This window comes from Gymnodraco acuticeps, unplaced genomic scaffold, assembly GCF_902827175.1.
Source record: "Gymnodraco acuticeps unplaced genomic scaffold, fGymAcu1.1, whole genome shotgun sequence".
Lineage (NCBI taxonomy): Eukaryota > Metazoa > Chordata > Actinopteri > Perciformes > Bathydraconidae > Gymnodraco > Gymnodraco acuticeps.
The window spans coordinates 40,175-54,994 of NW_022989867.1; the positions used below are offsets into that span (position 1 = coordinate 40,175).

Sequence of the window (14,820 nt, forward strand, 5' to 3'; positions counted from 1 at the left end):
TAAATTTGACTTCAGGATTCCTGCATATACCCTGTACATGTTGGCTTGCTAATGAGCTTCACATATCAACCTGAAACACTGCGAGGCTCCACTCGCAGCCCCCCCTCCGCACCAGTTACTCCGCTGCGAGACGCTGCACGCACCCCCAACTCTGACTGACTTCCCGCGTCCCTGTGTAACTGGGAAACTGATAGAATTGGATCATAAAATCGTGGTGTTTTTGCAACTTATAAACTTTATTGAACTTCGGCTTAACACATGTATGGCTCTGCCGCTCAGCTCTGCTGCTAGCTTCAGTCTGTGTCTGCGTTCTTTCGCACCTACCTCTAATCTAGACCCAAAAATAGGCTAAAATCCTTGATTATGTGATCAAACATGCAGGGTTTTATGTGGTTTTATGCGGTGAAATTGTGGGAAGTTGCAAAATATGCGGAAAAAATAAATATTGGGATGTCTTATTTATTTATTCTCTCTCACACACAACCTGCCACTAACGTTAAACCCCTTTACTATACAATTAAACACATTCAATGTTTATTTATTGTAAAAGCAATTGGGCTATTTTAATCACACTCTCTCTCTCTCACACACACACACACACACACACACACACACACACACACACACACACTTCTCCGCCTCATTCTGTTTTCATTTACTCGTTCGTCAGTGTGCGAAAAAGTACACATCCCACCGTCCGGGACGTGTTATTTACAATATCGGACAAGTAGATCTTTCAATTGACTTGTCCGGCGGACAAGTGACGTTTTTCGGCCTGATTTATTGACAAATTATTGATACATTCAGTTTACAAAAGGCAGAACTCATTCGCAAATTGTATGTGTCCGCCATTGTTCGTTTAGAAGTGTTAGTTTCGGTTCTGCTTGTCGATTCCTAAGGAAATGCATCTCGCCGTTTTCTGTACAGTTAGACGGGGGCGGGGCGGAGCGGGGTGGGAAGTGTAGCACAGTGGCAGGGTTGGGAAGCAAAATTTGTTTCCGAGTAGGAACAAATAACAATTGTCCGGTACCGGGATTAATAAGAGTTGTGAGGACAGGAGGCGAGGCCGAGCCCCGAGCCCCGCGGACTGCAGCTCTCTCTACTGTATGCTCCGTATCAGCTGATCGCTGCACGGTGCAGATCAGCGTCTCTCTCTCTCTTTCTACACACAGCGGATCCGCTGCCCGTTTAACAGCCTCATCTTTGTCAAACTTTCTTATGTTCTTTCTCTAACACGTAATGAAGGTTATTAAGCGTTTTAACTCCTATGTTGTTAATATTGACCACCATTTCCTTTATGAAGTAAAGCAGCCTCCCTGTCTGTGTCCTCGCGCTGTCCTCACATCCCCGGACCCCCAGACTCGGAGGAGCACAGGGATATCAGTATTGTTTATGAAGCAGGGTAAAGAAAGTACATTATTGAAATGAAAATACTATTTATTTACTTTTACAAACAGTGAGCAGCTGGGCAGCTGCAGCATGTGTATTGCAGGACATGTGTAAGCGTGCAAGCGTCTTTGAGTTGTAGAAAAGTGCTAGGCCTATAGGCTATACATCTAATGTGTCATTATTATTATTATTAGGTTATGTCCTATGTGTTGGACATGTGTGGTTGGACTCTGTCTCACAGGCAGGTTGCAGTGTAACATCAGAGGAGACTGGGCCAATTGTACATTCTCAAACTGCACCACTTAGAACTAACTAAACAATGCAGAGATTATTTTTATATAATTGTATTCAATAACCGTAAGAAATTCAACAGTATGAAGTGATTTGTAAATAGGAATACAGATTTGACTTAATGTTTTCATAAATATATTTTTCTCCCAGTTTGTCATGGGACTTATTAACCCTCTCAAAGAACCGGAATCGAGAACCAAAAATAACCGGAATCGAAAAGCAGAACCGGAATCGTTAAAATCCAAACGATACGTGTGATGCAGTAAAATCTTACTGCTCACTTACGTTAGCGGTGTCATAAAAACCGTGGGAAAATGTAAAATACGATGACGAAGAAGAAGATTCCAGTGGCCCCAATTTTTGTCCATTCTGGACAAGTGAAAAATGTATTCGGACAAGTAAATTGCCAAACTCACTTGTCCATGGACAAGTACTCTCTAAAAACTTTTTCTCACACTGTTCGTTATCTGACCAGCTTCAATCTTGAAGGCTACTCACCTCGTTTCTTGTAGTCCTCGAAAGGGTTTTGGAGGTTGATGCCTCGGTGAACGTGAGTTGTTTGGCTGTCTTTTCCGCAGCAGCAGAAAGCATTTTCGAATGTTTGAATGAATCAAAGTGGGTCGTCACCGTCAATGTTCTCTTATGCTCCAACACACAGTTGCACGGGGTGCAGAATAGTTTCCCCCCACTTTCGTGCAAGACATCGGGGTACTGCTTTGCCCGGTCTTTAGCAGAAATGTTCGTCGGTAAATGAGATGGATTAGATTTTTTCATCTTGGTGTTTTCTCTCTCGTGTGAGTTCCACACGTTCACTCTACGGTGTTGTTTACCTTCTGTGATGCGCGAGCTGATGACGTCGCGTCATCATCATGACTTCACGTCAAGACGAGTTCACTTTTTTCCCCCTCAATTTTGTGTGGAAAAATGCGGGGATTATGCGGCCTTTTGTTAAATATGCGGCCTTTTAAAAATCTCCGCCATTTTGCTGATTATGCGGTAAATTCTGCGATCGCCGAATCGCGTTTTTCTGGAGGGTCTAGTAATCTGAGAAGGTCCCACCTCTCTGGCTGGCTCCTGCCCGGAAGATCTTCAGTGTTAATTAACACTTCAGTAATAGCCTATCAGATAGCGTTGTGGGCGGGACATTGCTCGTGTACACAAGAGTGGTGACTGCAGCCAGAGAAATGGCCGCATCAGAGCCAAAGTTTTATCGGCAATTTGATTAAAAAAAAGGCCGATACCGATAATCGGTCAAATGCGGAATATCGGCCCCGATAATCGGTCGACCCCTATTGTTGACAGGAAGTTGTTGTTGCTATGGAAAAGTCATATCTACATATAAAGACGGAGAACGTAAACGATAACGTTTATGGTTAAGTGTTAGCACCCCCCCGAAGAGGCACAAGCTCTTACGTTGATATTGGAGATTTCAATCATTTCAATTTTTCAAAAAAATGAATATCCGAATAACGAAATTGAAACCCGAATAGTACTCCAACAAACGAATATTCGGATATTCGGGTACAGCCCTAATATACAGTAAAATATTACATACAACATCAGCTGGAAGACGCACAGACTAGCCGTTGACCATTATATTGTGATCTTGCTGTAACAATATCAGTAGTGTATGTATGCCATTCTATAAGATTTTGACAAAATAAAAATTGAAAATTAAAAAAAATGTATTAATTTTTTTATCTTTTTTTTATTTGTATTATTAATAATAACGTGTGCATAGACATTTTTCAGGGGCGGACTAGCCATCTGTATAATTGCCCCGCAGCGAGGCTCTCCCTTTGACAATCCACTAGCGCAGTTTCTCAAACTTTTTCATACCAAGGACCACTTCACCAATAAAAAAACACTCACGGACCACCTGACTCCACAAATATCCAAAAACAATAGGCCTGCTTACCATTCCAACAGTATATAACAAATTACAGCCTAATAATGACAGCTTAACCTTCTCTATATCGCCTCGTTCACACATTAAATCAACAATACAAATACAACTACAGATTATATAAGCATTTAGTTCAAATGCGATTTAAAATGCTCAGGTTTTACACCTCTTATAAAATGTAGACTACATTTATTACGGAGTTTATGTCCGAGCCAACAGACTCACAGATCGTTGGCTACCGAGAGATATGCAAAATACACCGCATAGTACGACACAAACCTCCGCTGTGGATTTTCAAAACAAAATACAGTAAAACTATGGTCGCAGGCCCAAGTTTAACTCTCTGAGGCCTGCATGGTCTGCCTACAAAACAAAAATAAAAAAACGTTTATGCAGCCCCAACAACAGCCTCTGATCATCAACTGACTTCATGCAATGCTTCATTGGATGCATATATTAGATAATAATCTCTATCTCACTCCTAACACATCTAAATCTACTTCCAGCATGGATAAATGTTAATAAAATACATCCATTGTTTGTTCTATATGATTCTTGGAATCTAAAAAAACACATTGTCTTTCTAGAACAGATTACAAATCTGAAAATGGTACAAACATGCAACATGTTTTACGAAGGTGTTGCGCTGGGCTATATCATGCAATCGAAAGGGAAACTTACGCTCGCTCCATTGCAGAGATATTCCCGCGAGAGTGCGGAAAACTTAAATTAATTCACTAGCCAGACACCAGAGTCAACGTGAACTGTACTTAATTTCACCCCTTCTACGACTCAGAGATGTTCACAAGTCTTTTTTTGCAAGTCCAAGTCAAGTCTCAAGTCTTTGGTCACGAGTCCAAGTCAAGTCTCAAGTCTTTGTGGGGTGAGACTTGATCAAGTCTCAAGTCTTTGGTCACGAGTCCAAGTCAAGTCTCAAGTCTCTAAAAAATAAAAGTCTCATGTCTCTTCTGGTTGTAATAAGCCTTCTATTGTCTGCTGCTATCCAGTCTGTTAAGAATACTGCACAGCTATATCTAAGACATTCAAAGCATTTACTGTATTATTATCACTCCTATATCTATTAGCATACAGTATCAGTACTGATTAGTTGTTTGTTATATGATCACTTTAAACAGGCTATTGCAATGCAATATGAGGAAAAACATCACACTTTAGCTAAATGCAAACAACTTATAAGCAAAACACTTCAGAATAAAAAATCTGTATCACAAATACGTTATTAATCCCCCGCAGGGAAACTGTGTTAAAAGTACTTAAAAGTAAACATTTGTTCTGTGCCATTTGCAACTAAAAAACTATTGCTGCAATATTATCTGAAATATACTGAACTGGTGATATTAAAACATGACCTGTTCCAAAAGAGATATCTACCATTAACACCATTTACCAGCCAAATGCTGGTAAATCATGCAAGTGGCTGGTACTGTATGTTGCACGCACCAGCCAAAAATAACAATGCAGGGTTTCCCACACATAGACTATACTTGGGCGGGCCGCCCAGGTATATTAACGGCCGCCCAAGTATATTTCGCGACCCATTTAGTTTTTTTTTTTTTTTTTTATACATTTTTTTTTTTATACATTTTTTTTTATTATTCGTCCGTGACCACGACGCCATCTGCGATCGATTAACTTGTAGACAATGATCCCTCGCTCCCTTGCTCTGATCTCGCCTCCTTCTGGCCTGTTAAGTGGCCTGCCTCACACAGGGTGACTGGCTGTCCACATGATGTGGCCTGCCGACATGGCCACTGTCATACAGATCATAAATCAAAGCCCTTGATTGGTCTCTGTGTGTCATTCAAGCTCGGGATAACCTCAGCTCAGGTGAGGTAAAGGACTCTCTGAGTGTTTAGATAGTTAACTTAGTCTAAGTTCTCAGTGGGTCTCAAACGGTGATGTCACCATTTATGTAAACACATATTTCCATTTGAGAGGGTAGTGATTGGTCTAATGGATAGTGAGGTGGGCTGAAGATCGGAAGGCTGTGAGTTCAAATCCCGCCAGGAACACCACCACTAGTGTGCCCTTGAGTAAGGCACTTAGCCCTCAGTTACTCCAGGGAGAATGTCCCTGTAATCGGTCATTATAAGTCGCTTTGGATAAAAGCGTAAGCTAAAGGAAATGTAATGTGATTAGTAAAATATGCATGAATAAATTAAAAAAAAGTTAACTAGGTGAAAAAAGGTAAGATACACTTTTAAAACTTGTTGAGAGAAAACTAGTCTTTGCTGCTGCCTCAAAGAGGAGCAGGGGGAGAGGATGGAGAGGGGGGAGAGGGGGGAGAGGAGGGAGACAGGAGAGGCTGATTCAGGAGCACAGAGACACTCACAACTATAAATGAACCAAAACTAAATTAATAAACAAGTTTCAGTGTTTTTTTCATATTGGAAATGGTATGTTATTGGTTATGGCCTTGATTTTATGATTATTGAAATGTATACAGTTCTGTTAAATATAGGTGTTTCCATAGATCTAGTCTCTTTATTTTCCCCTCAAAATGCACCAGATTGATGCATTTAACTCCAAAATAAAATCTTACCGGGGGGGCATGCCCCTGGACCCCCCTAGAGGATTTGAGGTCGACCCCCACTAAAAATCACATGGATAGGTTCCTAAATACATTAATAAATACATTTATTTTTTTAAATAGTAACCCATTTCCATATGTTCATGTGTGGGTAGTAGATTTAAACTATAGGGCTATCATTATGGACCCTGCCTGTACCTGTACCTGTTCGCTCTGCCATCGCGTGAAGGGTCTGCTAACAAGCGACCAACAGAAAGGTTAATGTTGTTGCACGTCACCTCAACCCCCCCCCCGCTACCACCACCCCCCGAAGTATATTTCAGATCTGTGGGAAACACTGGCAGTTAATGGACCAGCACCAGAGGCATTCCCATACACACAGGCGTTGGAGCTGTTCTTCATGAAATCCCAGAAGGATGAAGTGCTCTGACAAACAGTGCCATCTTTGCGCAAAATGATTATACCGGAATGAAAAGTCAATAAATAATGTTGTTAAAACATTTTTTTTTTCTTTTCGCGCAACCCCCCCCCCTTGCCACCACCCGCCCAAGTATATTTCATATCTGTGGGAAACACTGCAATGGCAATCTATTGAGTGGCTGGTAACATTTCAACATTCACTAGGCTAGCCATTTGGCCAGTGGACAAAAATGTTAAAATGTGACCTCTGCAACCGTATTGTTTAATTACACTGGGTCTCTAATGACATCTTTTAAGTCTACTATAAATAAACATATTCCTCTATCCTCTCACTCAAACCCAGTGTAATGGTAACCTGATAAACCTGTAACATTAACGTTACGTGGTCAACAATAAACCTGTAACCTGCCTATAAACCGACAGATGTATTTATGTATGTAACTATGTATTTTTCTACGTTTAACGTTAGCCAGTAGATGGTGGCAGCGGAACGTAATGATTAACGTTACCGACCTTTTTTATGTCATGTCAAGAGTTGGATGTCAACGCCACTCAATGCAAACAAGTGTGACAAGCAAACATTCACTCATCTTTTCAAATATTCAGTTACAAAGCTAGTAGCAAGCTAAGTTAACATTACATAGCTGATGCTGAGCTAAACATGTTTGCTAACCGTCCATATGTGTTAATGTGACTGACCTCTCCGGGTGAGTTTTCAAGTGCCTGATGAAATTTGACGTTGTTGCACCAGCATCCTTGATTTTAATATTGCAGACTTTGCAGTGTGCGCTCCTTTTGTTGGTGCCGCTGGCGTTTTGTTCGAAGTTTTTATAGTTGAACCTAATTACAAGCGGTACAGCTGCAGGTGTGCCGCCAGTCGCCATGGTGTTACCATGATGTTAATGTTAAAGGTGGGGTAGGTAAGTTTGAGAAACAGGCTCGAGATACACTTTTTGTTATATTCCATGGAATGCTCTTAACATCCCGATAGCCAGTAACTGGATGGCCTACCTGCCTGTCAGCCTTCCATCGGGGCACAAACTTATCTCGTGCCCTCATTGGTCATGTGCGCGTTCGTGTGTGTTGGAGGAGGGGCTCTGTGAGGAAGTGGCAGATTTTCTCCGGTTGTGTATTTTCAAATTCTAGCGATCTCGAGCCAGTTTCTCAAACTTACCTACCCCACCTTTAATACGCCAAAAATAGAAAACACAATGATTGTTCACGAGTCCCAAAACACGAGTCCAAGTCGAGTCCGAAGTCTTTTGAGCAGGAGTCCAAGTCAAGTCTGAAGTCTCTGTGTGTGCGACTTAAGTGCGACTCGAGTCCGAGTCACAGACTCGAGTCCCCATCTCTGCTACGACTACTTGTTGGCTCCTTTGCATAAGAAAGGTTGTGGTCCAATCAACTATTGGGCCGGTTATACCCATGTGGGCCAGCTTTAGCAACAGGCGCTTATGTGGAACCGTGTCATAAGCCTTTGAGAAATCAAGGATTGCTACATCGACTTGCAATTTCTGGTCATGATATTTTGTCAGGTCATGCATTGTGACTAGGAGTTGCGTTTCACATGAATGGTTTTGTCGAAATCCATGCTGGAACGGGGTGAGGACATTATGCCTTTCCAGGTGATTCAACAGGTGTTTGCAAATGATGTGTTCCAGGAGTTTACAACATACTACTGTCAAGGAAACTGGTCTGTAATTTGCAGCTGTGTGCCGGTCCCCTTTCTTGAATATATGCGTAACGTTTGCCTGCAGCCAGTCATCGGGTAGATTTCCTGTTTGCAGTGACTGCGTGAATACGCACTTGAGCAGTGGGCCTATTTGGGGGGCCAGCATTTTGAGTATACGATTGGGTAGACCATCTGGGCCGCTAGCCTTGTTGATCTTAATATAATATCACCCCCTTGAATAGGGGAGATTCCAATTTTGTCTGCTCCACACTCTTTGACATATTTCCAGAATAGTCTGGTATTGTTTTCAGCAAGACTCTGGGTGAGTGTGTTTTCGATATAGTCCCAGTGTGCACTGCGAAGGTTATTTTGAACATGTTTCTTTTGGTTGCGGAAGTTTTCCCAATCACGAGTTTTGCCTGATCGCTTGACTTTGTTGTATAACTTATTTTTATTTTTTATTTGGGGTTTCATGCAGTGAGTGAGCCAGGGCAGGTTGTGCCGTGTGGTAGTGAACTTGGTCGGGATATGCTTATCCATTTGTAAAAACAGTTCATCTCTGAGCATATTCCAGTTGTCATTCACAGTTTGCTGATTTTCTGTTCTAACAAATTCTGTGCTGAACACTTCCAGCTCAGTTTGGATGGCTTCCCAGTCTGCTAATGAAAATTTGTAAATGTTTCCCTGGGCTTTCTTTGTATATACAGGATGTATACTAGAGTCCATCATGACAGCACAGTGATCTGATATGCCTGGTATTGTTTGCACATTTTGCACGAGCGTTTGATTTGAAGTGAATATCAAGTCTAATATGTTCTGTTTTCGAGTAGGCTCGAGTTGTACTTGTGTTAGTGAGTATTCTTTGACTATGTCTAAAACATGTTGGTTTAGAGCTATGTTGTTTGTCCCTGGTTGTTCATTTTCCCAATCTATACCAGGTGCGTTGAAGTCACCACCTAGAATTATTGTTCTTTCTGATGCGTTACCAGGCAATAGAGAAATTGATTTCCGAAGCTCATCCAGTTTGGTGTGATGGTCACTTGGTGGTCTATAGAAGCTACCAATGTAGAATGTTTTGCTCGCTTGGGAAACCTTGACCGAGACCCACATGATTTCAATGTCTGTGTCTGTGGTTGCAATCCTTGTTGCTGTAAAGCCTTCCTTTATGCCGATGAAGACCCCACCTCCGTTTATATTTCGATCCTTCCTAAAGATAGTATAGTGGGGAATATTGCACCATTCTTTATGGTTTCATCTAGCCATGTCTCGTTCCCAATTATGCAATCTGGTTTGGTGTCATCGATGAGAGCATGCAGGTTGGGGATCTTGCCCTTTACGCCACCACAGTTGATCAAGATTGTTCGCCATTGATTATGTCTTTTGGTTGTGGTCCCTACAATGTTGTCGGCTGAGTCATCCGCAGAGGTTGTGTTTATGGTTGACAGGCTTTCACTCACTTCTTGGTCACTGATTTCAGATTTTCAGTTGTCAATATTATATTGTTATTGGTGGTTGCTGGGTGTCCGTTTTCTCTATATTGGGTTATGGGTTCGAGATCTATTCTTGCTTCCTTAGTTTGACTAGTCGCAGGTTCCAGGGTGGACCGCAAACTAGGAAGACGTAGTTTTTTGACTCATCGGCTGCTGTTTTTGCCTTGGCCTCCTCGACTTTATTCCTGATGAGTTCACGATCTTCCTTGTTGTAGTCATTTGAAATGCTTATTCTCTGATACTTGTTTTCACTGTTTTTTTTGTTTCCTCACATTCTTGAATATTTTTCTCTTTGTCATCCCTGTTGTTGAGGACAATTTGTAATGGTCTGTTCCGTTTGGGGCCCTGGGTAGCCTGTGTTCCTAGTCTGATAACCTGTTCTGCTCTGAACAATGACAAATATTCTCCTGAATATTCTCAACACAACAACCTCTGAACTATGACAAATATTCTCCTGAATATTTTATTGATCTTCAGTCAAAGCATGAGACTGAAGTTCCCACCGTGGGTCAAAATAATGCGCTGTGATATGCAGTCGACACGTTGGATGCGATCCGAATTATCTAACGCAGCCCCTCGTCCTCCACAATGTTAAGCTGTAGCACTAGCCACCCATTTAGCTATCGCTGTTGTTGTCTAGGCGTCCCCCCGGCAAACTTTCAAGGGTGGTCTGCCGCAAACGAGCGGCAAGAGCAGGGCTGTCAGCATCAGCTGTGTGCTTAGCTTGCTGTTTAAAACACCTTTTTTTGTATCCCTATCTCTCGCTAGAATCTCCCACCATCCAACTAACAACAACAACAACAACAATGTCAAGCCTTTGGGCTCTGAAACTACGGGGCGGGCCGAGGACAAATACACATGCGTTAATCACACGTTAAAATAATTAGTGGCATTACAAATGTTAACTTGACAGCCCTAGTTATTTTTAACCAAATATCTCTCAGAGGTGGCTCCTTATTTTCATCTAAAGTAACAGACAGAGAATCAGCACTTTTGAAACAGGGCTGAAACAGAGGGGATTATGGGATGCTGCAATGATCTGTTTGGTATTTCAAGCCAAACACTTCAGAGACATGTTTGTATATATACCGGAGAACTATAATATATTGACAGGGTTCCCGCGGGGTCTTAAAAAGTCTTACATTTGATCATCAGAATTTAAGGCCTTAAAAAGTCTTTAATATGATCAAAAACAATTAGAAAGGTCTTAAATATTATTTAAAAGGTCTTAAAAATGATAGTATTTGAAAGGTAGGCTACTTCTGTGTTGCGATCACGTCTAACTGTGTTTTTCTGGGGAAATGTCCGGGCTGCAAAGTAACCAGTAACAGGGTGTCCGCGGGGTCTTAAAAAGTGTTGACGTCAAATCCAACGGGATGACACTAGGTATAAATACTAGGGCCGGGACTCGATTAAAAAAATTAATCTAATTAATTAGAGGCTTTGTAATTAATTAATCGAAATTAATCGCATTTTTAATCACATATAAATATTTGACCTAAGAACAGTGAGAAGCAATTTTTTTCACATGGATTTTAGTATACCATTAGGCGCATTCACACCACAGTACTTTTCCCACAAAGGTTCATGAGAACTTAGTTCATGAGAACTCTTTGAACCTGGGGGAGGATTAGGCAAATTAAGCCGCTGACGTCACTTCTTCTTCTTCTGCTTTGGGTTTACTGGCAGGCCGCAAACCACTTCACGGCGTATACTGCCGCCCAAAGTCCCCGGCCGGAAGTCCCCGGAGTTGGGGACTGGCTTCAGTAGAAGCTGCTGGGAGTCCCAGCAGCCTTCCGAGTAAATCGCCAGAACACCGACACCTCCTCATCTCCACCGCTCCCATGTTTTATTTTGTGTTGCCATAAGTTAGTCTCTCTGCGTTTCTGCGCTGGGCTAATGCTAATAATGCTAATGCGAGGATAATAAAATGACGGCTTCACAAAACTTTTTGGGAGTTTTACGGGGCGTGGTTTGCAATCCGCCCAGCCAATCAGAAATATAGCTCTTTTCTCACAAGAGAGCCGTACGAAAGTCCCTGCTCTCTAGCAGCTCTCTGCTCTCTAGCAGGGACTTTCGTGGGGGTAAAAAGGTTCTCATGAACTAATTTTAGTACCGGCTCTTTTTGGTGTGAACGCGATAAAAGAGTCTAACGTCCACGCTAGCTTCCACGCTAGCTGCTATATGTTTTGCATTGAGGTGATACTTGAGGCTTGATGTGCTGCGGTGATATGCAAATTCCTTTTTGCATAATTTGCACACAACCGTGCTCTTATCGACGCTTCCATCCGTCCGTTTTTTAAAACAACATTTCTCACTGTTGTTCACTGTGGTTTGTTGTTGTCTGAAGTCATGAACGTTAGTTGGTGCTCCAGTATAATCGGTACGCCTGAAACTCATCCAGTGAGAAACGTTCCGCGGTGCAAAAATAAGTGCGATTAAAATGCGTTAATTTTTGTGTAATTAATTAATCTTAATTAACGCGTTTAAGTCCCGGCCCTAATAAATACCCTTATTACATATCGGATCTGCACAAACAAGATATCGATTAGCAAGCGGAGATTCCACAGGTTCTAGGGGTATAAGTATCATCACTGAGCGATCTGAACTTGCGACAGGGGAAATAAACACAGACATCACAACACGGAGCTTTACGGAGCAAAAACTGGACATTGTCTTACCTATGCTGTTGTTCTGATCAAAAGTTGTGTTCAATGGCATTAAAACGATAAAAATGCTGCTGAAGGTTAATCCATAGGTTAATCCAATGTGTCTGAAATGATTACTGATAATCCATCTTCATATTTATGTCAATAACGGAGTTTTCATATATAGTTTTACTATATTCAATCTGAATTTACTTTAAAATTAAAAAAAAATATTTTGATTCTGACTTTTTTACTTCCAACTCACAGGTTTATCATTGCTTTGAGAAAAAAGATTATTAATTTACCCCTTTTAGAAGTGAAGGTATTGTATTTTGTTCTGGGAATGTCATTTTCGAGCCTGAGACCTGAAAAACAGGCTCAGGGCTTAACAGGTTAATAGCGGTTATAAAGGAAAAGGCAATGTTTCTTACTGTGTCAGTACTCTACAGTGAGTTGAGTAGGCATGACATGCAAGGACAGTATCTGGTAATGTTGGGTGATGGATCCGTATTATTTCTTATGAACTTTAATTGAAATTGTGTTGTAATTATTATTCTATTTATTGTTTTTACAAAATTGTGTTCATATTCAGAAAATGAGTTATGTTGAGTATGTTGTTTTTCTCCAGAGAAGTGTGTCCATTGGGTCGTGGAGACAAAAAAAAGCATGTTAAGTTATTAAGTGAGTATTCTGTTTGTCATTGTTGTGTGTTAGGAGTGAAGAAGACGTTTCAGTGTGAGCTGTGTAGCTACACCTGCCCCCGGCGCTCCAACCTGGACAGACACATGAAGAGTCACACGGACGAGAGACCTCACAAATGTCACCTGTGTGGAAGAGCCTTCAGGACCGTCACCCTGCTCAGAAACCATCTCAACACACACACTGGTACACATAAGCACACATCTTCATTAAAACTTTAATGAGACAGAATAATTTGTAAGTTCTTCAGTACCATGCAGTGATTGCTGACGTGTCTTTGTTTTGTTTGTGAATGCAGGAACTCGTCCACACAAGTGCACAGACTGTGACATGGCTTTTGTGACCAGTGGAGAGTTGGTGCGTCATCGTCGCTACAAACACACACATGAGAAGCCCTTCAAATGTTCCATGTGTGACTACGCTAGTGTGGAGGTAACACAAGCTTTGTGCTTTACGAGTTTGATACACTAAATATGGTGCCTATAAAATGGATGATTTACTTTTTGTTTTAGTGTTCTGATATGTGACTGTGTGCTTGTGTGTTTTGTAGGTGAGCAAATTAAAGCGTCACATCCGTTCCCACACCGGTGAGCGTCCGTTCCAGTGCAGTCTTTGCAGCTACGCCAGCAGAGACACGTACAAGCTGAAGAGACACATGAGGACACACTCAGGTAAAAAAGACCACTTAAATCATTTGTGACCTGCTCCATCGAAATCAGTCGCATTGACCCGAAGACACATTTTGAGTTGTATACACTGTTGGAAAGAGGATATTCCTAGCTTTCTAATGATATCAGGATTGTTTTTGTACTCCAAATATTAAGCGAAATATGTCACATTATATAATGACTGTCACAGAGTCATCATTTTGAGAAAAAGGCCTTTAAAGTTTCCTCTTCTCTGGAATCCATCGATCTGATTGATTATTAGCGGCTAGCAAATGATCAAAATACTACGGAGGGAAGATATTTTCATTTGGAGGGGAAGCTCGCGAGTGTGTGTGTGTATACACGTGTGTGTGTTTGTGTAATTTTGCGTTTGTGTGTATTGTGTTTGTTTCCCGGGGAAAACACTCACGAGAAACACCGGCTGTTGTTATGCCTGCTGTGACGTTAAGTTACTCCGTTCTCCGCTTGTAATTATGCCGTTACAAGCTTCAAAGTTGTATTTATCATCTGAATTTGCCGAAACAAGTTTAATATTCTGAAAGCCAAGACTTTGTTTAATTGAAATCAGATGAAAACAAACTGTAACGGACCCTGCCGTGTTATCTATGATTACTATACTCTTACATTCATAATTTTAGCCGGAGGGAGGGGGGCGACGCTGCGGAAGAGCAGATTGCGAGGGAGAGGTGCCTGTCTTCGTCCCTTTACAAGCTTCTAGGGCTGTCCCGAATACCATTTTTCGGGCTCCGGATATTCGGTAGTAATCAGCAGCGAATATTCGAATATTCGGTGCTGAGAGATTGTTTGTTTTTTTTAATAAAAAAAAAACATTTAAAAAAAATGTCATAACACGCTCCGAATCCGAGACACCTGACAACACGCTGTTAAGCAGAAGCGCAGAAAGAGCATACTATTACGATTTATATGTATTTATTGTCTCAGTATTTGCATACATTAAAACTAAATGTGTCCTCTGCATGTAACCCAGCCGCAGTGCAGCGCCCGGGGACCAAATCTGGTTCCAAATTCCGTCTATAACGTTTTACAACCTGAAGATACAAAACACATATTTCTATTATAACAACA

General features: G+C 41.4%; 1 protein-coding gene across 3 annotated transcripts in view; it reads left to right on the forward strand.

Moving 5' to 3' along the window:
* Window positions 1-14,820, forward strand: part of ctcf (CCCTC-binding factor (zinc finger protein)) — a 53,390-nt gene that overhangs the window by 15,625 nt on the left and 22,945 nt on the right. For 2 of the 3 annotated variants that reach the window (XM_034196806.1, XM_034196821.1), the window contains 3 exons: window positions 13,082-13,252; window positions 13,365-13,498; window positions 13,617-13,737. In XM_034196806.1, the coding sequence (XP_034052697.1) occupies window positions 13,082-13,252; window positions 13,365-13,498; window positions 13,617-13,737 (426 nt within the window). The remainder of the gene's footprint in view (window positions 1-13,081; window positions 13,253-13,364; window positions 13,499-13,616; window positions 13,738-14,820) is intronic. The other variant, XM_034196814.1, reaches the window with a different exon arrangement.